The 26,664-nt window shown below is 38.6% G+C and overlaps 4 protein-coding genes across 5 annotated transcripts in view; 2 read left to right on the top strand and 2 right to left on the bottom strand.

Annotated features, from left to right (window-relative positions):
- LOC120779164 overlaps positions 1–26,664 on the bottom strand; it is a gene marked incomplete at its 5' end in the record, with an annotated part of 62,610 nt that overhangs the window by 30,855 nt on the left and 5,091 nt on the right. The gene's annotated exons all lie outside the window — the stretch shown is intronic.
- On the bottom strand, positions 3,345–8,715 carry LOC120779166 (troponin C). 2 transcript variants are annotated; one of them, XM_040111392.1, is made up of 5 exons: positions 8,617–8,715; positions 8,505–8,535; positions 8,297–8,440; positions 7,468–7,719; positions 3,345–3,734 (listed from the first exon to the last, which is right to left on the bottom strand). In XM_040111392.1, exons 1-5 carry the CDS (start codon positions 8,626–8,628, stop codon positions 3,706–3,708), a joined length of 468 nt encoding a protein of 155 aa, XP_039967326.1. In that variant the 5' UTR covers positions 8,629–8,715; the 3' UTR covers positions 3,345–3,705. The 2 variants fall into 2 exon arrangements, with proteins under 2 accessions (XP_039967326.1, XP_039967327.1); XM_040111393.1 differs by having other exon boundaries at positions 8,620–8,715.
- LOC120779163 (snurportin-1) lies at positions 13,256–14,550 on the top strand. The gene has a single exon (XM_040111388.1). It carries the CDS (start codon positions 13,336–13,338, stop codon positions 14,404–14,406), a length of 1,071 nt encoding a protein of 356 aa, XP_039967322.1. The 5' UTR covers positions 13,256–13,335; the 3' UTR covers positions 14,407–14,550.
- Positions 14,441–16,653, top strand: LOC120779161. The gene is made up of 4 exons (XM_040111386.1): positions 14,441–15,003; positions 15,069–15,260; positions 15,349–15,417; positions 15,479–16,653. The coding sequence occupies exons 1-4, from the start codon at positions 14,716–14,718 to the stop codon at positions 16,595–16,597; spliced, it is 1,668 nt and encodes a 555-aa protein (XP_039967320.1). The 5' UTR covers positions 14,441–14,715; the 3' UTR covers positions 16,598–16,653.

Here is a 26,664-nt window from a genome sequence, read left to right as displayed (position 1 = left end):
AGGTCTAAAGCCACACTGATAAGGTCCAATCAGTTTGTTGACGGTGGGCTTTAATCTTTCACACTATATCTATCCCATCCCGCACGTGATGTGGTCGATCGTAAAGTTGCGATGTGATATTTTAGGGTATTAAATATTAGTTAATTTGTAGAAGATATTGAATGGTCGATCCTAACAGGGATCTCACTTGAATGGCTTATAGCCAGTCCGTTGTAGTACCCAGGATTGCTACAAAATTCAACTTAAAAACCCTCCTTCCATCAAAGGAACGCTTTGCACCGATCGATCACAAAGTGGTTGAGGGGCTAATGTTTGTTTCGGTTATGTCTCCTGGTTCGCTGAAAGTATGACTGCAGCGATGTTGCAACCTCCGTCTTGCAAAAGCTGAACAAAGAAGGAGAAAAAGCCTGGATGCTTCAATCTCGCCTTAGCTTTTAGCATATTGGACAATGTTCAGTAAGAACCCCTGATTGCGGCAAGGTGGATTTTGCTAAGAGAAAGTAGTTCAGTAGATCTCCTACGTTCTATTCTAGACCATTAGCCTATCGCAGGTGAGGTTCTTATATCCAATGTTAGTACGCAAGATGACAACAGGGATCCAAACGTTTCCACTCCGATGTGAGCGAGGTTAGGGTGCCCCTTCTTGCTATCAAGCGAGTCTGTTACCGAAGTAGCTTGTAGCTGTTTCTTGTGAGGATAGAATAACCTAAAGGCGCAACCTTTGCGTGCTCATTGCTAGTATCGCCGCTTTGTTGCCGGAGTGAATGCCCACCTCTGAGCAGTAAGTAGCAGCCACTTCGGCCTGAAAGACACTACAGTTCTGCGGTAGTCTAAAGCTAAGCTTGACGAAGAGACCATCTCCTTCAAGAAGACTCCCCCTCCTACCATCCCTCCCAGCTTTGACCTATCCGTAAAAAAAAACTCACTGCGCCTATTCACCAGGGACTCTGCTATAACAATAAGTCTTAATTCTTAAGTTCTGTTGTTGGCGCAATCTGCTGTGCACCGCTGATGTACTCCCGCCAGACGAATTGACTATAAAGCATTATTGATTTGACTACGACTTCGTAGATGCAAAACAACAACGTTGTCGAAAGTGCCCAAGTCACCCCGCAACCTCGTTCCTCGAATTCTTTGAGGAGGTAATTAACAACCAAGATCCAAAGCAGTTCGGAAAATACTCTACCCTGCGGGATGTCCCTGTTAATCTTTCGGAATCTATTTGCACTGCCTCACTCCGCTACGACCGTTCTGTCGCGAAAAAAAAACATAATATAAGTATATTAGATGCTTGAGATTCGATTCCACCTCGAACTTTTCAAGGGCTGTTATCACCGCATCCGGTCGCACTTTGTTGTAGAACCCCTCGATGTCGAGCAAAGTAGTGTCGACCGACCTGCATTTGCTTTAAGCATGCTGGGTCTTTAACAGTCTACCGCTCACTGTTCTACTCCTAACATACAAAACCACGAGTCTCGCCATGGTCTCTTCTGGTGATTATGTAGAATTTAATATAAATACAATTTGGGCAGCAAAATGTAGTAATGAAACAAAGTGAGTCTATGATGGTCCATAACAAAAAATATACAAATATGGTATTTGGTTTCTTAAATTTGATATTAATCTTACGCAGCGTATTTATACATATTAAGTTCGCCATGATGTCTGTAATGCCCAAAGGGAAACGTCGGAGACTGTACAAAATATATGGCATAAATGATTAGCATGAGGAGTTGAGTCGACTTAGCCATGGCTGTCCGTTCGTCTGTCTGTATATACGCGAACTAATCCCTCAGCTTTTGAGATATAAATCTGAGATTTTGCGCACGTCCTTTTCTCTCCAGAAACTGCTCATTTGTCAGAACCACCGAACCAGACCACTATAGCATTTAGCTTGCCATACAAAATGAACGATCCGGATCAAGTGCTTGTATAGCAAGATTTTCAAATTGAGGTAAAAGCAAAGAGCTATACAAGGTAGGTACAAGTTTAAGAGTGTCACCCCTTTGGGTTCAATTGGCGCTAAATAAAAAAATATTCCTATGACCGGAAACCCAAATTATGGGCAAGTGAGTTGACCTGCCAGTGAGCTTAAAGCCTTCCTACATTTGTTGACCACGCTAGAGTTTATCTTTGACTATGACAGGGCTAACAGTACCACCTGGCTACCTGTGTATATGGTAACACGCTGCATCCTCACGTAATTATTCAATAGAACTCCACAAGCCATCTTTATGACCAGTACTTCCGCTTGGAAGACGATAATTGAGTTTGGTAGACCATATAAACTGAGCTATGGAGAGTGAAGGGTATTGTAGCATCGGTGCAACCCAGTTGCTACAAAATATAATAATTTTGTTCACCTAACGGTTGTATGTATCACCTAAAACTTAGCGCGATAGCTATAGGCTTATATACATACATATATAAATGATCAGGATGACGAGAAAAGTTGAAATCCGGGTGACTGTATGTCTGTCGGTCCGTCCGTGCAAGCTGTAACTTGAGTCAAAATTGAGATATTTTGCTGAAACTTAGTATGCGGACTCTTTAGTACAAAAAAAAATTACGAGTTCGTAGATCGCCATTAACCGAAAACATATAAAGCGCCCTACTAACACTAACACTAAATTAAGATATGAAGCTGTAAGCAGAGGATCGCAGTAAAAATTGTTGAAAAAGGGGAGTGGGGCCCCCTTTGACCGAAAATATCGGTTATAAAGATTTTCGAACTTCCGGGTGACTTTATGCTGGATATATCGGCCAATATTATAGTCATCTCAATAAAATTTACAAAAGGTGTTTTGTTTGTTACATTACTTATATATTTGTGCCTAAAACACAATTAGCGAAAACTTGACCCAGTCCCCATATATGTGTGTAATTAATATCAGTTATTTCGAACATCCGGCCGGCTTTATATGACTGGTGATTGTATGTGGTACCTTACACACAATGAAACCCACGGAACATTATTTAGTATGTGGCATGATAATAGTTAATAGATAAAATCGGGTCGATACCAACCCCAATTCCCATATACAACGAATATGGAATCTTGTTTTTCTGACAAATCGTATACTGAATTTTTTGTTATGCAGAATATATGCATATATACAATTGCCTAGATTCCGATCCTTTGGTTGACGGCATTACCTTGGCTTTGATTCCTGCGAGTTGCTAGAGTATAAAATGTTTAGTAACACCGGAACTTAGCTCGTCCTTACTTTTTTATGTATTATTTTAACATTTCTATAAAATAATAATTATTCATTGTAATTCATACAAGCTCTTCATTATTTGTTTTTTTTTTTTTTTAATTTAAATACTTTATTTTATGAGCAATATTTTTGGTAACAGAGTTAAGTGTAAGTATGTATGTATGCAATTTGTGGACGCGTGTAAAATTGTGATAATGGCTATAAAAACGATTATTGAATACATTTACATATGTACATATATGAAAAATACATCTTTGGTATTCATACTTGTATATATTTAAATATACATACATATATAGTATGTCATGCCACATTAATGAAATTTTATAATGCAAAGACACGGTAAATACCCGTCACGAATCAGGGCCCGATTTGTTACTGCTGAAGATATATTCTTAAAGTATAAACAAAGCATTACATATGTATATTTATGTAAGGAAGTACAGATGTATGTATGAAGGCATGTTAGATCTGTGGATTAGATCTATTCCCCGGTCATCATTTCCATGAATTCTGTAAAAATAAAATAAGAAAAATCAATTTAAATTCTAATTCTATACTATCTTCAGCGATGTTGGCAGTAATTTTTAAACTTCCGAAACAGAGTACTCATATTGGTTGTCAAAAAAGTCTTGCGGTATTTTCGCTAGTTGGCGCTGAAAGCGCGTAGTTCTAGTTTTATTCGTCTCATCGGGTCATGCTATACCTTTTTGAAAAGCTCATTTCACGCGCTGACACGTGTTTGATTGATTGTCGTTTCTTTTAAGTCGTTCGTGAGTTTTAGCGTCGCAAACATGGAGCAAAATAAAGAGAAAATACGGCATATTTTACAGTACTACTACGATAAAGGCAAAATGCATCTCAAGCCGCCAATAAAATTTGTGCAGTTTATGGACTCGATATAGTTTCCATTTCCACCGCGCAACGATGATTTCAACGTTTTCGTTCTGGTGTAGAGGTGGTCGAAGATGCGCCACGCTCCGGAAGGCCTGTCGTCGAAAATTGCGATAAAATCGCTGAATTGGTCAAAAGAGGTCGGCATAGTAGCAGCCGTAGCATCGGTCAAGAGCTGGGCATGAGTCATCAAAAATTCATTTCAATTTCAATAAAAAAAAAACTTCAATAAAAATACCGCAAGACTTTTTTGACAACCCATTATAATAGTTTTCTTCACCTAGCAGTTATTAGTAAGATCTAAACCTAACCGAGATAGATACGGAGTTTGTATGTATATAAATGGTGCGAATGATGAGTTGAGTAGAAATCCGTTCATCCGTCCGTCCGTCCGTCTGATAACTTGAGTCAAAATTAAGATATACATATTGGAGGAATTTCCTCGACACTATAATAAGTTGGTTATTGCAGCTGGCCGGAAAACATATATAAGCTCCGTAACGGTAAAACTACTATAAGTACGATAACTCTCTATCCTAATACTATACTTGAAGGTTCCAAAGGTATCGGTATAAAGCTTGGACAATAGCGATGTCACCACCCACCTTTAGCTGAATTAATATATCTTAGAAAATGCTCAACCAATTTTAACCAAATTAAATTGTGAAAATGCGTCTAAAAATAGTTGAAATCGGACAATATCTGCTCAAGTCCACAGGTACGAACTACAAGTATGTGGTCCACACATAGGCACGACTGACTTTTTACCAAAACTATCGGTCAATATACGAAGTTTATTATTGTAATTCATACTGAATATTTGCCTTGTTATTATAATCGAAATAGAATTATTTTCTCTGTTACTAGAATCGTGTCAATACTACCCCTACCCCCATATACAATGCTTAATGTAAGAATTTCAAATATTCGTAATACTATAAATATTTCCGATTCTGTGGTTGACTTTTCCCTCATACCCAAATGATTTGGGTTGATTTGAATATGAACTTCACTTATATGAAGTAAAACATGGCAATACAACTAAATGTAACAAATTTGATTGCAATCCCTTGACGGTTTCGTCGAATAATGAAAATTGCTGTCTTAAATTCTACACAACATTTTTATACCCTAAACTGGATATGTTAAGTTTGCCAGGAAGTTTGTAACATCCAGAAGGAATCTTCGGAGACTGTGAGCAAATCATACTAAGTCTTTTTAATTCCAAATTCGCGCAAAAAGCCATTCTTCCACATATGTAAATTTTTTCTGGGTTGACAGACTGTCAAACGCTTGTCTTGCTGAACTACATAAAGTGCATTCGGCGAATTTTACAATGCGCGAAATTATTCAACAAAGAAGTTCCATAAAATTTTGTGTGCGGAATCAAATTTCTGGTGCCGAAACGTTGAGAATGTTGGAAAAGCCTTCGGTGATAATTGTTTGTCGCGAGCAATTGGCTTTGATTGGTACAAATTATTCGAACCACGTTCAGTACGGCCATCAACATGATCAACACGTCAGTAAAATAAGTGGATTGATGCTTGAGAATCGATGATAAACTGTCAGAGATCTTACTGGCATCGTTGGAATATCGGAAGGATCAATGATAGCCATTTTGAAAGTTATTTTAGGCATACAATTGGTTCAAAAATCAATATTTCGAAAAATGCGTCGTGTTAACATCTGTGAAACAATGCTTTCCGACTAACACGATATTATGAAACTGGCAATGATCTATGCTTACGAGATGAAAACAGACGATCAATCGCCCGAATATCGGGACCAAGGTGAGCCGAAGACGAAAACACCACGTCAAAACAGATAAAAAATCAAGGTTATGTAGACCGTTTTCTTGGTTATTGAGGTGTGGTGCACTCCGAATTCCTTCCGAGCGGCCAAACTGTCAACATGGAATACTATTTGAGTGGTATACGTCGTTGTGCGAAGCTATTCGTGAAAAGAGGCAGGAATTATGGGCCGACAACTCTTGGATTTTGCACCACAATAATTCACCGTGGCATATTGCATAGATTCATCGCGAGTTTCTCGCCAAATTTTCAACCAATATCGTGCCGCAACCACCGTATTCGCCTAATTTAGCTCCGTGTGACTTCTGGCTATTCAGCAAACCGCTTCGGGGAAAACGTTATGAAGACATTAAACGTGAATTGGTACGCGCATTGAAGGCTATTTCAGAAGTTACCTTTAACAACTGTTTCGAAGATTGATAAAACGTTGGCTTGAGTGTATAGAGGCCAGGAAGGATTACTTTGAGGGGGACGACATAGGCTTTGAAGAATAAATTAAGAATTTTAAAATCGTGAACAATGTCTTACTATTTTTTGCCGAAGCTCAGTCAATTTTGCCAAGTCCGTCTGCTCGTCGGTCCGTCTCTCTGTATATATGCGCATTAGTCCCGCAGCTTTTGAGATATCGTTCTGAGACTTTGTACTCGACCTTTTCTTCCTAAGAACTTGCTTATTTGGCGGAAGCGCCGATATCGGACCACTATTACATATAGCTGGCATACAAACTGCACGATAGGAATTAAGTTTTGGCATGAAAGACATATTTTTCTGTGAAGGGTATCATTGCGAAGTTAAAATGTTCGGTTACAACCGTTCTTTACAACTTAAAACTCTTTTCGAAATCGAATATAAACAATTACATCTGTTGAAAAAATGATATACAGCCGACCCATTTCTTTTCTTTGCTCTTCAATATGTGTGTAGGTAGTACATGTTAGCTTAGACACACAAACATACATACATATGTCCGAAAATTCACAGTATAGAAGGAAAATTTTCTAACACACACATATACATATGTAGCTATATACATACATATGTATGTATGCACGCCGCCCCCTAATTTCCAGCGAACGCTCCCACCAAAAATTAAACGTTTTAGAAAGCTACTGCAAAATAACCAGGCAACAACTATAATATCTGACTAAAATCTCTCACACTATAAACCGTTTCATATTATTCACATAAAAAGCATACAATTGTTGTTTTTCCACATGTCGACTGTTTTTAATTAGCCGAACAACGCTAATTAACGCATTTGAAAATAAATAATCGAGTAACGCCCGCGCACCCATAGACGTTTGCTGTTGTTGTTGCTTATGACAGAAGCTTTCGATCGAATGTCTGCGGCAATAAAAAATTTGGATCATAAAAACCTAATTATAGCCACAAGTGCCACAACACCACCACACATACCTACATACATATATCTATTAATGAAGGCAATTTACCGTTAATAAAACAAGCACACATGTACATACATATAGCTACAGGAATGTCAATATTGCACCTGTATTGCTGATAAACATTTAAAAATTTACCATCAAAGTCCACCGTGCCGGAGCCATCGGAATCAATCTCCTCGATCATGATATCAAGTTCAGCCTCGGTCAGTTGATCGTCCAACTCTTTGAGAATCTCTTTTAAACAAGTTGTTGGAATGAAACCGTTACCCTGTTTATCGTATAAGCGGAAGGCTTCGCGCAACTCCTTTTGCATTGCTTCAGCATCTTCTTCGACGATAAATTTGGCAGCCAACTGCACGAACTCTTCGAACTCCAAACGACCGGATTCTAGAGAGAAGAGTGAAGGCCAAAAGATACGCATTAGGGACTAAAATTTGCATAATTACAAATAAATATATGTGTATGTACTGGTTTTGGGGAATTCCTTTAAGTTTAAACCCACTATAGGGTTCTTGGAGTGAGGTTAGAGCACTAAGCTTGATAACAGTCATGTCCTCGTAGGGTAAACTTTTTTTCGACAAGGTAGCTTCACGAAATTTTGACACGAATTATTGCTAAAGATTGCGGTACAATCTTCGAAGAAATTTTTCAGATCGGACCACTATAACATATAGCTGCCATGCAAACTGATGGATGAAAATCAAGTTTTTGTATTGAAAACTCTTTTATTTCATGAGATTTCTTCACAAAACTTAACACGGACCAAAACGACGATACAATCTCCGAAGACTTTGTTCAGAACGGAACACTATATTATATAGCTGTCATACAAACTGCACGCTCAAAACCAAGTTCTTGTATAGAAGCTTTTGTATTTGGGAAGTTGGGAGTTTCGGTGCAGTCGAAGTTAAGGTTTTTTCTAGTATTAATTATTTTTTTTCAAATATTCCGTAAATTTACTTACTATCTTCATCCACTTCTTCAATAAGTTCCTCTAAAATTTTCTTATCGAACGGTTGTCCCATCAAACGCAAAATATCCGCTACCATTTCAGTTGGGATGCTACCGGTTTTCTGGTGGTCAAAGCTGTTAAAGGCTTTCTGGAGCACTATAAAATATGAAATAAAAACGCTTAGACAATGTTCGGGGCGGATTAGTAGAAAACAACTTACCTGCAATTTGCTCAGGTGTCAGATCTTCGTCCTGTAATTCAGAACGAAAATTTTGTTATTTACTAAATATTCAAATACACGACACATAATATAACCACTTTGGTGGACTCACCACGGAACTCATTTTTTTCAGCTTATTTTCACTGTTTACTAAGGAACTTTGGGGTATTTATTTTGCAAAAACTCGACAGTGAACCAAAAGCTTCAACGTTCGTCCTCCAACTGACAATTACTCCAAAATATCACAGCAGAACACATCTATCCAACAGAACACACACATACACATGAGACCGCTTACACACCCATACATACACGCAAGTCGTATTTTCGTGTATGGACAGTTTTTCAACGATCGCATTAATATCCAGTTTTGTCGGTGTTTTCCCATTTCATTTCTGTGCTTGCAATAGTTTTTATTGTTGTTGCGATGGAAATCGCTGTAAATTCTTCGGAAGAGTATACAGTACGTATAACAATCTGCCATCTCGCTGGCCTGTCTCTTGACACACTTCCACGCATACGCCTGTGGAGGCTTCGTATCGGCTGGCGCATGAGTGCTCCACACGGCCTTTCTGTGGATGGAAGCGTTTGTATCTTGTAGTAATTGCCGTTCGGCGTATAGTGGATTGCAGACGAACTGCGAAGCGTCTATAATGTGGGTTGTTCGAGTTCTCTTACTGTCAGTTTTTACTTTCAACATATAAAATATTTACATCTGTATATCTGTATGCCTATATACATGCATATATACATATATATATACATATATTAGAGTGATTCAAGAAAAAAATTTTTTTTTTTCGTTTGGTACTCGGAAAAATAGGTTCCTAGACACCTCTAAGAAAGCCTCTCCAAATATGAGTTTTTAATTGTAACGGGAAGGTGCTCCTACATACAGTTTTCTATTTTTTCTTATTACCAGATAGAAAAATTTATATCTCGCTTCCAATTACTTGAAAAAATATCTTGTTCCTAAGATTTTGTAGGAAATTGAGTGCTCTACAAAGAAGGTCTACTAAGATTTTTTCGTAAACCCAAACGTTTAAAAGATATTAACAGTTAAAGTTTGATTATTTTTGGGAAATTTTTTTATTTCTTATGAATTTTATAACTCAATGAAAAAAAAATATTTTATTGAAAATCATATATACTCTTCTTCTTTATTGGCGTAGACACTGCTAACGCGGTTATAGCCGAGTTTACAACAGCGTACCAGTCGTTTCTTCCTTTCGCAATTTTGACGCCAATTTGAGATACCAAGTGCGGTGAGGTCCTTCTCCACCTGATCTCTCCAAAGGAGTGGAGGTCTACCTCTTTCTCTGCTTCCTCTGGCGGAAACTGCGTAGAATACTTTCAGAGCTGGATCATTTTCATCCTTACGGACGACATGACCTAGCCAGCGTAGCTGCGGTCTCTTAATTCGCGGAACTATGTCAATGTCGTCGTATATCTCGTACAGCTCATCGTTCCATCGACTCCGGTACTCGCCGTTGCCAATGCGCAAAAGACCATAAATCTTACGCAGAACCTTCCTCTCGAAAACTCGTAACGCCGACTCATCAGATGTTGTAATCGTTCATGCCGCTGCATCATTTAGCAGAACGGAGATGATGAGTGACTTGTAGGGTTTGGTCTTTGCTCGTCGAGAGAGGACTTTACGTCTCAATTGCCTACTCCAGTCCGAAGTAGCACTTGTTGGCAAAAGTTTTTCTGCGTTGGATTTCGAGGATTTTCATATGAAAAAGTATCCTCGCTTCTTACAAATATTGCATTCAGAAGAAAATAAATATCAAAATATTAATCGATCGAATCACAGGTTGCGGATGATAATAAAGTTCTTTAGATACAATGGTTAGCTGTGACTAACCAATAAACAGTCCCGTACAGCGTTCATCAGCTAGTGTTGGAAAGTCTCAGAAAGGTTTTGGTTTGGACTAAACCCTTCATAAATTCTGAGTGCCTATGATCCCTCTAGCGACTTAGCGGGTATCTTGGCACTATTCAATAACCATTCATACTAACAATCTATGCTTAAATGCATAACCACATGAGTTATTAGGCTCATGCCGTAGGCACGTCAGCAGAGGAGCTCACAGTAAGCCAACGCTCCACAGACATCGAGGTAGCCTACTACTAGTATATACTTAAGGTAATCATATATCGAGAAATTCCCCTGCTTCGGCTGCCTGCACAACGGATTTGTAGGTTAAAAATTCATATAACATTAACACGAATTTTATAGCAGAACCCAGTGATCCAGTGAGAGATACCGGTCAAGTATAGGTCAAGACAACGAGATGATTCGATGACTTTCCAGACTACTTGTTATATGAAACAAAACATCTATAATTTGAAGGCTTGTAAAAACTGAGCGTGGCCCCTAATTAATTTAATATACAAATCTCATAAGCTAGATGATTAGGAAAGCCTTACAGGAGCCGGTACTACAATTGAGTAATTGGCGTGGCACTATCCACCTTCAGGGGAAATCCTATATCAATGTCTCCAACCAACTTTAGCTTGGTGAACAGCTTTATTCTGACATGTTTAATTTACATTACGAAATCGGTATATAACCACGCCTAGTTGCCGTATATCGTCATTATAAATTCCATCTGATTATTTCGCTTTACTGTATATAAAGGGCGCTCCAATGAAGATATCACAGTAAAACTTATGAAAAAGGGCTTTTAAGATATGCCGTCTCTTTATAAAAAGTTGTCCAAATCAAACTGTAACTCTTTATATTCCAAGGAGGAATGCTGCAGAGTTGACAGCCTTTCACCTGATAAAAATTCATGTCCATTCCGATACCGCAGCCCCAACAGCCGTGGGAACGTACACACTATGCAGTTACATCGGGTCAATACTTCCCTTAGCCCCAAATACATACGTAGAGAAACGAAGCCATATTTTATGTTTATGCGTCTCTTGAAGCTGTAAGAATTTTTCAAATTTCGTTTCGTCAATTCCGTTTCAGAAATTTTTATGTCAAAGGTGCGCCTCTCTTTGGAAGGCGTTCCGTCGAAAATATCAAAAAAATGGAAATCGTCCAATCCGACTGTCATGTCCAAAAACTAAACAATGCAAAAAAGTCGCTTGCAACCATTTCAATAAGAAGGGATACCAATAGAAGTCCGAAACCACATAGTTATCGTAAGAAAAAAACTCATGAACCAAATTTTCATCTTCGAAACGCTGCTCGCCAGCTCATTGTTAGTGGTTATAAAAAGTGGGGGTCACTAAAGTTAATATCTATCACAAACAGTTGTGGTCGAGTCGCACACAGATGGGATAAGCGGTGGCCAATCCAGAATTGGGTGTCATATAGATTTGGCTATATATTTTGTGGGTTTGGTAGGGAATCATCAACAATTAGCTGGCAGGGGGCAGCGAACTTTTAATTCGAACCTATACTCTCAAAACTCGGCTAAAATTATAAATAAAAAAATTTTAAAGTGTGTAAATAAATAATATATTTTTGAATATAAATTTTCTCTCGCTTTCGCACATCATGTTCAACTAACGGAATTCGCAGAGCCATCATCTTCAGAAAGCATCCTTTTCTGGTAATACATATTATACTATGTCATAATACCAAATTGATTATTCTAACTTCAAGTGAAATAGGATAAATAACCGCTGAATTAACGAATAGATGACTTACAGTGGAAATTCAGTAGCCGTGACTTGCTCGTACAACTTGTACCGAAAACTTAAAAGTGCAACTCTGCTCTAAACCGGTTAAATTTGACATTTCGAATTTGCTTAAGTGTTGCCAAATACCAGTTTACAAAATATTTTATAGTTTGGGCTTTTCGAAATAAAGAATGATTCGAAAAAAATTACAAATTGCTACAATTACGCTCCGTCGGCCTTTTATTTACTTTCCCATGTATGCTTAGAAAATCAGAATATTTTATCATGTTATTAATTTCAATTATATTAAAAACCGGTAAAGTATAAGTATTGTTCTAAATTTATTAATTTTTTAATAATTTTTGTTAATATAAATTAAATTTAGACAAATTAATAAAATTATCAATTAATTAAATTATAACGGGATTCTGTAACCCGTCTCTAGCCTCTATTTGAGACATTTTGAGGTAAAGTCTCAATTTGTCACTAGTTACTATTCACTAAACAGTCTCAAGCGTTAGTCTCAAAATATTGACTCAAACTTGAGACCTGGTAATTAGCAGGTCACAAAACCAAAAAGAACTCTTGTCTGCCATTTTGAATATACTAAACAGCGATCATCATCGATATTAATCGATTGCAGTTATTTTCTGTTTTGTAAGCAACTCAACTCAACTTAAAAATAAATCAATTTTACATTAATTTCGTAAATATTATGAAACAAAGAAAACATATATTTTTGTTTTAATTGATAATTATGTTTTTCGACTATGCGATAGAAAATTTAATATTTGTTATCGATATATTTATTTTCATTCAAGTGTAAAAACATCTCTGAATAATTAAATGTTATAGATTTTGTGACTGTCACTTACAGAATAGCACAATCGTCTCAAGTCTCAAAAATTGGCTCTAACTTAAAATCTCAAATTTAGAGACTTGAGACAGTATCAGAGTACAGAATCGCACGGTTAGAGACTTGAGACTATATTACAGTACAGAATCGCACGGTTAATAAGTGTACCGGACAAAATTCTTTTTACAACAAAAAATAAACAAATATCTAGTTACGTATCAAACTTTGAGTTGGCAACAGTGTTTTCGAAATTAAAGTCAAAATGTCAGAGTTAAATTGAATGTTTGTTATTGTTTAATAGTTGTAATATATTTTTAAAACTAAAAAATTAGAAAGATGTTTCGTAATTTATACAAGCAAAGTGGGAAAGTCATAACCGAATTACAAGAGGAAAGGCGTAGAAAATTATTGGAAGAGCAGAAACGGAATCGTTTGCTATTACAGGATTTAAAACGTGGTATAGATTTTTCGGATGAACACAACAAGGAAACAAAACAATCCGCTTCAATTAAAAAAAGCTCTAGAGCATTGCAAGATGCAGATGGTACGGAGTATTCCCTACAGTTATCTGAATGGTTACGAGAGCGTCCCGAGAATATAGATGATTGGATTTTGGTACCATGTCCAAAAGGGCAACGTTGTTTAGTTGTGACATATAGTGGACGCACTGAAATGTATACTAAAGCCGGTCGTCGGCGTATGTATTTTCCTAGCTTATTACCCGGTGGCAGTGGTCCACGTGGTAGTAAAATGAGCACAATACTGGATTGTGTTTATTCAGCTGGTGAGGATACATTTTATGTTTTGGATGCACTGGTGTATGGCAATCAAGAGTTGGTTCATTGTGAGGCACAGTTTCGTTTCTTTTGGTTACGCTCGAAATTCGAAGAGTGTCCTGAACTTTGTGCTACTAATTCATATAATAAGAAATCATTTAAATACCTGCCGCGCTATGATTTTGAAAATGTTGCTGACATTTCAGAAGCTTTCCAACGATATCCGTTTTGGTCAGAAAATGTACCTCGATTAGATGGTTGGTTGTTTTATCACAAAGAGTCCAGTTACACCTACGGTACTACGCCTTTAGTCGGTTGGCTGTTTGCATTTATGGTCCCCGATATACTTGGAATTGAAGTAAACGAAAATTACGAACGACCTATCGACTATAGCGATCCAATTATTTATATGGATGATTTTGATGCCAAGTTAGCAGGTTTAAAACAGAAACATTCAACTAAGAGCTCCAAGGGAAGTGACTCTCTTGACACAATTGAAATTGATGATGAGGAAAATATGGATGAAGGTGATAATGCGGAATTATTTAAAGTGCTTAATGAGGAACGTAAATTAGAAATCGGTGAACCATATTATCGTCTTCATGTATGCGAAGAAGAATTGCTCCATTAGCAATTTATTTAAAACTGTTTTTACTGTTTTGTATTTACATATGTATATGTATATAACTACGACAAAAAGTGTTTTGATTTGGGGATGAAATGCTGTTTGTTTGCAACTGCGCACTGGATATGCTGTTTAATTTGTATATGTAAATAAATGTGAGAGTTACCTGGTTAGCAGAGCAAAGGATGTAAAATATCGATACAGAACTTTCATATTTCTTCATACCTTGTTAGTATTGAGGTAAATTCACATCAGTGATGTAAAAGTTACATCTGAAGTTCCATAGTGTTACTGGCAATAAAAAATTAAGCGGACATGGTAATTCAACGCAGTTGGAAAATTTTAAGCGATGCTGGATCGTCTTCCGCTTCTTCAACGGAGGCTAATAGATCACCTGGTGGCGTGCAATCATCTTCAGATGACTCCAACTGTTCCAATCAAACTACACACTCAATGGTTACAAGCGTAGCAAGTCCCCCAGCAATGAAATTAGAAAGCCAAACGACCCAACAAGCAGTACAACAATCAATCGCGCCAGCACTAGCAAGCGTTAATAATGTTAATACTATGAATATGACCAGCATCCTGTCAAATGATTCCACTGTGAGTGAAATTCTATAGTCGCATCAAAAGTTATATTCAATTATAGTTTCGTGCTTAATTTGTAGAAATATGTGACCACTCCTCATATGGCTGAAACAATGTTACAAAGGCTGAGACAACGTTTAAGCTGTCCCGTGCAAGTTAGCGGCACAGGAGCAACTGCTGAATCAGCTATGCGTTCTCTCGAACTCCTACGTATTAGTGTGCAACAATCTTTTGACCATGAAATAGATGTCATTATTAAACATTATATGGAGGTACCTAGTACATATATACCTAATTTTCTAAAAATCAAAAATCAATTTCATCTTTTCTACATGCCTCAATAAATGTTGGTACTTGAAGACGTACTTTAAACCCGCATTTAAGAACATAAAGGAGAATTTAGGACAAAACGTAGTATCTGAAGAGATTGTAAGCACTTCTAACATTCACATTGTGTATATTTTATCAACTTATAAATCCTATTCTTTAGCTGCAAAAGATGTCTTGTGCATTACTGGAGAACGCTAAAGCACAATATAATCCATATCGTACTTTAAAGCAGCCGCTTGCTTGTGTTTCTGTTAGCACCAAAAATATTACACCACAATATCCTGTTGGTGAGACAACCAGTTTGCGTTTCGCAGTCAGACGTCCACCACCTAAACATGTGGAATTTAGTGAATTACCCGCCAAGAAACTACTAACAGTCGCCGCTCAACAACAGCTACAGACAATCAATCCAAGCGCTGCCTCTAATACACCAGAGGGTACGGGAAATGTAAAAACGATTCTTAACTCATCATCAAATCAACAGAGGCAAATACAGACATCGGGCTCATTAACTGTTGCACCTGCACCTGTGCGTAGACAAATTTTCTGGAATACAGCACATATCTCAGTAACAACTAAATTTGTGTTAGATGTACAGGCTAACCAAGCTTTTGGTTTTGGCACGGACGGCAAAGAGCGTTTGGCCAGCAAACACCCAGAACTAATACGCTACTTGCCCGATAATGAAGATCGCGATTGGTTAAGTTCACAAAACGTTATAGCGGCACAAAATCGTAATTCACGCTTTCTATTTTTAATATATGAAGAAGTGTGCAAACTAAAACAAACTCATGAACTATATCGGACCAAAGCTAATATTGATATCAGTATTATGAATACGTTTACGGTGCCCGAATTTATGATACAAAAGATGAAGCTGTTCTTCGTGGACCTCAACATAAAGAGCCGAGGTTTGATTACGAACTCCTTTTCGGTTGGTGCCGGCACACAAGGCAATAGTCACTTACGAAATGCTCTGCTACAAGGTATTGCCGCACAGAATAACAATAGTGGCGGTAACAGTGCTACTAGTATTAAAGCAATGAGCTCAACCAACACAGTAAGCACAGCTTCACCGATTAACACTTTTCTCAACAAAAGCAATAAAAATAATGCTAATGTTGGCAGCAGCAATATAGCCACCAGCTCCAGCGATGCAAATCCACTTGCAAAGCCCAGCACGTTAAGCTCATCGCATGCAACACTCACAGCTTTGCTCAATAACTCATCTAATCCACCTTCCCAAGACAAAAATGTCATAGCTAATATACGCAAATAAATACCAGATCTGTTTACAATAGCATTGTAATTATATTTACCACAATTCTGAACATTACATATAATATTAATGTAATAAATAGTGTGTTAAAAAACAGTTATTGGTTTTTTTTGTTTTCAAATTTTTTCAGTGATTTCATATGGGGTTATGAACGTGGGGACATGTAAATCTGACATTTTTAATTAATTTATTTATGCCGGTAAATTTTTGGCCATAAGGTGGCAGATGTTAATCACACATAATTTTATCCCATTTTGTTCAATCACTTCTTGGTTTGTGTACTGGAAATGAAATAATCAAATTGTGTTATATGGGAAGTAGGCGTGGTCCGATCTCGCCCATTTTTACTCTCTGACATGGGTATATCAGAAGCATGCCACGTACTATGTTTAGTCGAAATCGGTCGGTCAGGTTCGAGATGTGTGTTTTCTGCTTAAAAGATTGTGCCATGCCATCGTACAATAAATGGACTCCCATAAAGCCTTCTCACACCATCTCGAAGGTAAAATTTATTTTACATATTATAAAATAAATAAAATTATTACTATGATTTATTGCGCTTTTTAGTAGTTTTGAACAGTACTGTTGTATGGGGAGTCCGCGGGGTCATCTTGATTTCATCCATTTTCCTAAATCGATTAGTTCTTATAATATTTTGTTGTTGTAGCTGTAGTGCTCACAGGTGCCACTTGCTACTGCGATCCCCAGTACCATATTACAGTTGTATATCTTAATTTAGTGCTTAGATATGGCACTTTATAGGTTTTCGGATAATGGTGATTTGTGGATGTGACAGTGGTCTGATTACGCCCATTTACCGAACCCGTATTTTTTGTACTAAGAAACACGCATACCACGTTTCATCACGATATCTCAACATTTATTCAAGTTACAGCTTGATCGAACAGGACAGACAGACAGTCACCCGGATTTCAATTTAATTTTTTGTTTTCTAATGGGCGGTGGTTTAACTCCAAATACGCCATTTACCGGTAGTGAGTCGGTAAACGCGTTAATGGCTCCACTGCGAATAGCGTTCAGTTTGTATCCGCAGGTAATTGTATCCATAGCCTGGTCGGTGTTGTCGTTGACGTAATCAAGGAATGAGATCTTTATGCTCCTAGTAGACGACTCCGCTTTAAACGATATATTCCAGAAGACACCGGAAAAATGCAGACTTCACTGTGTAGGTGTTCGGCGGGTGACATCATCGAAGTTTACGTACTCGGGTCCGAATAACGAGAATTGGATAAATATCGGAGATATCCAAACTTTTTGAAACAATTATCACAGTTCAAATATTTTTTTCAGTTTCTACGAAATTTGCATCAATAAATTTGCATACCGTATACAGTGTAGACTATACACTGATCCTGACAGCTTTTTAGCTAAGCTTTCGATAAACTAAATCACTTAATCATGCAAAAACTATACTATATTTAGCATAGTTCAATATAGTATCTTACCAGGGGTCTGAAACAATTTAGTTACGATTGAATAGATACGTCACTGAATCTTAAAGGATCTAGGACGATGTGCTTAATCTTACTTTTGCTGTTATTGATCCTAAGCTCAACTGTGGTGTAATGTTAGTGCAATGGGTTTGAAATCGGAAAGTGCTCTTAGCTTTTTAAATGATGGTCTAAATAATTAAGATTGTGGGGTCTCCTTTTTTATGGATTGGGCATAGCACACTTAAATTCCAATCGTTGGGCATGCTTTCGTCCGACCATATTTTACAAAGAAGCTGATGCATGCACCTTATCAGTGCTTCGCCGCCGTGTTTGAATAGCGAGTAGAAAATCGTTCGGATTGGGGAATCGGGTTCTCCTTCTCCTGGTGTTGTGCGTTCACTGCCATTCAGCAGGCTGGAGAAGTGTTCCCTCCATAATTTAAGTATGCTCTGGGCATCAGTGACTAGATCACACTTTGGGGGTTCTACAAGAGTATGCTCCGGTCTTGAAACCTTCTGTAAGCCGCCGCATTTTTTCGTAGAATTTTCGAGCATTACCCCTGTCGGCCAGCTTATCAAGCTCTTCGTACTCACGCATTTCGGCCTCTTTCTTCTTCTGTCTGCAAATGCGTCTCGCTTCCCTCTTCAACTCTCGGTATCTATCCCATCCCGCACGTAGTGGTCGATCGTAACGTTGCGAGGTAGGCAGCCTGTTTTTCTCCGCTGCGACACGGCACTCCTCGTCGTACCAGCTGTTCTTTTGCACTTTCCGAAAACCAATGGTTTCGGTTGCAGCTGTACGTAAGGAATTTGAAATGCCGTCCCACAGTTCCCTTATACCGAGTTGTTGACGAGTGCTCTCAGAGAGCAGGAGTGCAAGCCGAGTAGAAAATCGTTCGGCTGTCTGTTGTGATTGCAGCTTCTCGACGTCAAACCTTCCTTGTGTTTGTTGACGTGCGTTTTTTGCTGCACAGAGGCGGGTGCGTATCTTGGCTGCAACAAGATAGTGATCCGAGTCGATGTTAGGACCTCGGAGCGTACGCACGTCTAGAACACTGGAGACGTGTCTTCCGTCTATCACAACATGATCGATCTGGTTGGTGGCTTTTCGATCCGGAGACTGCCAGGTAGCTTGATGTATCTTCTTGTGCTGGAATCTAGTACCACAGATAACCATATTTCGGGCCCCGGCGAAGTCGATCAGCCTCAACCCATTTGGGGATGTTTCGTCGTGGAGGCTGAATTTACCGACCGTAGTGCCAAATATACCTTCTTTGCCCACCCTGGCGTTAAAGTCGCCAAGCACGATTTTGACATCGTGGCGGGGGCAGTTTCATAAGCGCGCTCCAAGCGCTCATAGAAGGCATCTTTGGTCACATCGTCCTTCTCTTCCGTCGGGGCGTGGGCGCAAATCAGCGATATGTTGAAGAATCTCGCTTTGATGCGGATTGTATAGACGTTCATTCACCGGAGTGAATGATAGTACTCGGCGACGGAGTCTCTCTCCCACCACGAATCCAACACCAAACTTGCGCTCCTTTATATGGCCACTGTAGTAAATGTCACAAGGACCTACTTTCTCTGTCCTTGTCCCGTCCATCGCATTTCTTGGACGGCGGTGATGTCAGCCTTTATTTTCGCGAGGACATCAACCAGCTGGGCAGCGGCACCTTCCCAATTAAGGGTCCGGACATTCCAGGTGCATGCCCTTATCTCGTAGTCCTTATTTCGTTTGCCATGGTCGTCATCAAAAGGGGGTTTTCTCTTCCGAGGCTGTCGCTTTCTTTTCATTGGGGGTGTTTTTTACGTGGCGGGTCCCAAACCCAGCGCACAACCCTAAGCAGGGATGTTTCGCCTTCTCACATTAGCTCGCCTTCGAACGGATGTTCTTAGGCTACCCAGAGGATACTTGGTCAAAGACCGGAAGTTGTGAGCTGCTTGAGCCATGTGTAAAAGAATCGTTTCTGGCCACTCCCAAGTGAATGGCGATCAGAGAACTTTCCTCACTTGCGTGAACTTCTACACATGACTCCATCCTCCTGCTTCTGGAGAAAATAGTTCGAGCTGCAGAACTAAACAGAGAAGGTACCATCTTCTATAAGAGTGTACAGCTGCTGGCGTATGCCGACGATATTGATATCATCGGCCTCAACACCCGCACCGTTAGTTCTGCTTTCTCCAGGCTGGACAAGGAAGCACAGAAAATGGGTCTGGCAGTGAACGAGGGCAAAACGAAATATCTCCTGTCATCAAACAAACAGTCGTCGCACTCGCGGCTTGGCTCTCACGTCACTGTTGACAGTCATAACATTGAAGTTGTAGATAATTTCGTCTACTTAGGAACCAGTATTAACACCACGAACAATGTCAGCCTGGAAATCCAACGCAGGATTGCTCTTGCCAACAGGTGCTACTTCGGACTGAGAAGGCAATTGAAAAGTAAAGTCCTCTCTCGACGAACAAAAACCAAACTCTATAAATCGCTCATAATTCCCGTCCTGCTATATGGTGCAGAGGCTTGGGCGATGACAGCAACCGATGAGTCGACGTTACGAGTTTTCGAGAGAAAAATTCTGCGAAAGATTTATGGTCCTTTGCGCATTGGCCACGGCGAAAATCGTATTAGATGGAACGATGAGCTGTACGAGAAATATGACGACATTGACATAGTTCAGCGAATTAAAAGACAGCGGCTACGCTGGCTAGGTCATGTTGTCCGAATGGACGAAAACACTGCAGCTCTGAAAGTATTCGAGGCAGTACCCGCAGGTGGAAGCAGAGGAAGAGGAAGACCTCCACTCCGTTGGAAGGACCAAGTGGAGAAGGACCTGTCTTCGCTTGGAATATCCAATTGGCGCCACGTAGCGAAAAGAAGAAACGACTGGCGCGCTGTTGTTAACTCGGCTATAATCGCGTAAGCGGTGTCTACGCCAATTAAGAAGAAGAAGAACACATAGGCTCTTGGCAGACGCGCGTCCCCTTGAAAGAGTGAGGCAGTTGCAGGGTTTGTGATGTGAGGGGAATAGACGCATAATGTTGTTGTTCAGATGTTGTTGATATTGCGTTGCGCACAAAGTGCAACGGCGTTGACGTTGCACGTCGCAGTCAACCCTCTATACTATAGAAGTTTCTTAGTTGATGTTACGGATTATTCGCGCTCTTTTTGTTTCACGCTGTTGATCCTTCTCACTTCAGTAGTTTTATCACCCCTTTTTCAACAATTTAACGAAATTTTGTGTAGCCTCTCCACGTAGTGATGCCTTGCACACTCACTCCACCCACGTGCCTCTCACCAACGCCATACATAATCGCCATCAGCACCCGCAGTGCTTAACCGCAAGTACCATGTATTCAGATGCTCTTACCTAAAATACATATAAGCTGTAAGTACTTCAGACGAGTTTCTGTAACAGAAATGTTCCACAGTGGGTGGTTTCTGCAAAAGTTTATGCGAAATAGTTTCCTGAGGCTACTCGGGATAAGAAGTTTCTTCTCTTTGACTTCTTTAAGAAAAGTTTTATCAGAAAACACCGATCATTTTTATAATTAATAGAAATTCTGAACTTTTTTCTTAAAAGTCAGCAATTGCAAGATACTGGTGAATAATTCTGCCGAAGTGGTTGACGAGGTTAAGTATTGAACTAATTTCTACAGTTTTAAGTAATAAAGAAACTTAAACAAATTCTCACATTCCAAACTATACTAAATCCAAGCTAAAGGCTTGAAAGAAGTTCAAAATAAATTAACATTAACCACTTAACATAATATATATTATTATTTGTGACCAGAGAGTTGTTTCTGTTGAACAAGAATTCATCTGAAATGATATCGAAATTGAGGTGATACTAATACTGTATGTATTAGTATTAAACTTTCGAACAACAAAATGTTATTTCATGAATAATTTTCCAACTTTAGAGCCTGAAGATCTCTACTTTAACCATTTATATTTTTCGTTAGGAAAGGTATCGCTCTCGATCAGACTTATTCTATCAGCGGGAACAATGGATACATTACAGGCGGATTGTTTTCTATCCTTTTAATTTTAAAGTAAAGCATTGGTTTCGTAAAAAAAGAAGTAAAAATGTTTATAAGCTTGCTTTTATAAATAATTTTTTCGTATTTATATGATAGTCGTATGGGCACGTTCGTATCCAGGAAAAACAACTTTCAAGAGCAAAAAATTCAGAGGGGGGAAATGGGAGAAATTTGCCCCAAAAAGGCTAAATGGCTTATTAGTAATTTTACTCCTCTGAAAAAATATGAAGTAACAGAAATATAATACAGAAATTTACCATTTTATTTCATAAACAAAGTTACACACTATCTCCATTTTTGAATATAATAAATAATACTAAGAATCTACTAAAGAATACCAAAGGCTCCGTCAGGATCAAGAAGAACCACTCCAAGGTGTTGGATACCAAACGAGGTTTCAGACAAGGCGACTCCTTATCGTGCGACTTCTTCAATCTGCTGCTGGAGAAAATAATTCGAACTGCAGAACAAAACCGAGGAGGTACAATCTTCTATGAGAGTGTATAGCTGCTGACGTAGGCCGATGATATTGATATCATTGGCCTCAACACCCGCGCCGTTAGTTCTGTTTCTCCAAACTGGATAACGAAGCGAAGCAGATGTATCTGTCCTCTCTTGACAAAAACCAAACTCTTTGAGTCACTCATTTTTCCCGTCCTACTACATGGTGCAGAGGCATGGACGACGACATCTGATGAGTCGGCCTTAGAAGTTTTCGGCAGAATGGTTCAACGCGTTGGCCAAAGTGAATATCGTATTCGATGGAACGATGACCTGTATGAGATATACGACGACATTGACATAGTTCAGCGAATTAAGAGACAGCGGCTGCACTGGCTAGGTCATGTCGTACGTATGGACGAAAACCCTCCAGCTCTGAAATTATTCGACGCAATACCCGCCGGGGGAAGCAGAGAAAGAGGAAGACCTCCACTCCGTTGGGAAGACCATGTGAGAAGGTCCTAGCTTCACTTGGAATCTCCAATTTTCACCACGTTGCGAAAAGAAGAAACAACTGGCGCGGTGTAGTTAGCTCGGCTATAATCGAGTAAACGGTTTCATACAAAGCGTAGCAACGTATGCAGATTAAAATGGAAATAAATCCGATCAGTTCCGTAACGGTAAGTGGTAAATTTGAAGTGATTCGTTTTGATAGAGAGTTTGAAGTAGATGCTGCATTCAACTCCATATGTGATAAGGTCGACTGATACATTCTCCGCAGTTTATCCTCCAAGTTTTCCAACATATAAAGACATGTTCAAAGGAAATGTTTATACACTAAAAAGCCACCTTCTACGTACCTATTTTGAATAGCCGAGTTGATTCATTAAAAACAAAAAATGAGAAAAACTTACCAAATAGCTTAGTGAAATTTCAACACAATACGATAATGGAATTTTCCTTTGAGGTCATTATGACCATACTCTTTTTTCGTTGGTTGCAGTGGCATTCAAATATCATAGATCTGTGGTTCACCTGACATACTTGTACATATTTTATTATTTTCATTGCAATGAATTAAGATAATAAGAAATTGATCGGAAAAGAATAAAAAAATAACTAAACTCGAGCATCGGTTGTTTAGCTAATATAAGCTAAATTAGCTAAATTCAATTCTGAGACTTTTATGTAATGTCCGTTTTGCCAGAAGTTTAGTTGAGCTTTGTTGTTTCCTGTTTGTTATCCGGCAAACATAGGGATCACCGAATTTTAAGACATCTTTGAAAAGCGAATAGATTTTTTGAAAAAAGGGCGATCCTCGGTTGGAACTTTCGGCATCATAGTGTTGGTCCCCATTTATGACCTCCAAAACCTAAGTAAGTAGCTATTTAAAGAGATAAAAACTGCTAAGGAGAAGTATACTTTACAGAGAGATATGATACTGCATGTTTAAGATGCTACATTGAGATAACTATTCACATATGTACATAGTTGCTTCGGAGTTCCAGTCATACTGATATGATACAGAAACGAAAGAGAAGTGAAGATAGCAACTTCTCTAGATATAGTCATTTTGACTGTAACCTTTAAGGAAACTACTTTTCTAAGGTAAATCTGAAAGATGTCGTTCCATTGCTCGTTGACAAAACAGTGGGTTTCATCTCAAGTTAGATTTTGTGGACATATGTATGTATCTATAAAATAGAAATAATAGAATGAGAGACATTTGAAGATGAAATAATTCATTTAATATTGGATTCTGCAGGTTCTAACAAGTAAGTCCTACGATAGCGTCCACCTGAGGTATTAGTTTTTTCCCATTCGTTTTGAGACTAAATGGTAATATATATTTTTGAATATCAAAGATAATGTTCCCAAAGTATCATAGGTGCACTTATTAAAGACATCCTTAGAAAAAAACTCCTCGCCGTGCCTACATAATCCCGCTTATTTGAGCGAGCAATTGCCTTTGAAGTTGCCTGGTGGGTTACGCACGATAGGTGTGTTCTTTATGTATCTGTTGGAATACCATTGTCTTCGGTAGGCATGTTTGCAGCATAGCGAGTTTCGGTTTCACACTTACACTTCACAATATTTTCTCTCTTCACACTATTAACTCTTGAACACGACTTCACTAGATCAAGTCCTCAACTCGACTGACTCTACGTCGTTTTCTTCCTTTTGAACTTACCACCGAACCACGCTCGACGATAGCGACGTCACGCTGTCGTCCCGCTAAAACGGTACTCCTTGAAGAGACGACATGCAGACAACCACACTCGACGGTGGCGATGCCACGTTGTCGCACCGCTAAAGCGGTACTTCTTGAAGTGACAACCAAACACAGCACAATTTACGGCTGATGGAATAATGAGGAACTTAGACTTCTAATGAAATTCCCTAAACCGTATACACATACACTCACACACGCATAACAATATCCACACACTATTAGGGTGCGCCGACGTATCCATCCATTTATTTATGTATGGTATATTGTATTTCCGAGGTTTACTCCCTTAGTATCATTGACGCTACAGAACCATCTGGGGATTTAATTATAAAAAATAGCAACAAACCACAACAGAGTAACATTTAAATTTTTGTGATTACAGTATGAATTTTAAAGACGGATGTAAATAAGAATGCATACACGTCAGAGAAGATTTTTGCCAAGAATGCCGAAGTATAAACCATTGCACTCCAAATTCCGCGTTTTTCGAAAAAAGAAATTTGTCCGAAATGAAAAAAATGTGTGGTCACTGCGGAAATTTGCTCGATTGTCTGAGATGTCGAAATAAGGACCAGAACAACAACAGCAGTAACGAGTGTTCCTTCTCATTGTACATACGAGCGATGGACGACTCGCAGATAAACATCAGCAGAACAAAGACAATAGGTTGCAGCAGTTGGTCAGCAGTTGTGAAATGAAAACAACAGTACGGATGCGGCTGTTGAAATTGTTGTTGTAGTTTTCGTTGTGCACTTTGAGTTAGAGCCAATGCATTTCATTTACATAGCAGGTTTCTCATGGTTGCTACCTTCGGTCGGTGGTTCACTGGCGATTATGTTGTCGTTGGTGTTAGTGGGATGGACCAGCGCTGTGTGTTGGCGTCGCATGTGGAGCATATGAATTTAGAAGGGGCAGCAAAAGTGTGTATATGACTGTGTAACAATGTTGAGAGATGTTGATTGCTAGACCCTGAGGGGATTGAAACGATCAGCGAAACTGAGAACATTTTTGTTACAAGTTCAAAATTCCACATATTCAATGCACAGAGGTTAAATGTATATATCTTTCAAAACATTCAAGATATATCACCCACAATGGCGGAAAATATCGGTCAATCGATGAGATACATATAATTATTAGTGAAATTACGAGAGAATCCTTTTCTGGTAAAATAGTGTGTCTGTATGTCAGAAATGGTTTGATTCATATACCTAATGGCAATATTTTCGAAATTTCGGCTGACTACTTCACATATTGTCCAGTATGTGAGTTATTTTGATTAAATTGAATGTACATGTTTTCTCTAAAGTATTTCTGTGCCTGAAGTGAAATCATAAGAAAAACCTGCCCAATATAACTAATATCAGGATTTTCAAACATTCGGTTGAACACTCCTTATGTGGAGTTGATGGTATAGCGACTTATTAAAACTGAGGCCATCTGTTTCTGTTAATAATATATATAGTGCAAAAAATAAATAGAATGGTTTAATATTATACCTATTTCCCAAGTGCTTTATACATAGTTTTCTATATTAGGGTCTGCCTTAAACCATATATATACATAGGTCACTACAAAAAACTAAATAAGTTTATGTATTTATTTTGGGCCTGTTTCTCTGATCCGAGTATCAGATCAGTTCTTAAAGTTCGTTTTTAGTGATTAATAAAATAAACTGTTGCAACTCGGAAATTTTAAAGTCGACTTAATTCTTAATTTCCGGGCTTCCTGCTAAATCATTGCACTGTGTACGCATCGGAAATTTTCCACTCCACAAAAAATACACACAAAAAACAAGTAGGTAAGGGTTAAGTTCGGGTGCAACAGAATATATTATACTTTTGCAACTTACTTCTGCCACAGCTATCCGTGGCCGATTTCATCTATTTTTGTCAATATATT

The sequence above is a fragment of the Bactrocera tryoni genome, chromosome 5 (genome assembly GCF_016617805.1).
Source record: "Bactrocera tryoni isolate S06 chromosome 5, CSIRO_BtryS06_freeze2, whole genome shotgun sequence".
In the NCBI taxonomy this organism is placed as follows: Eukaryota; Metazoa; Arthropoda; class Insecta; order Diptera; family Tephritidae; genus Bactrocera; species Bactrocera tryoni.
The sequence above is the reverse complement of the archived record's forward strand: the minus strand, read 5'-3'. Positions and strand labels throughout refer to the sequence as shown.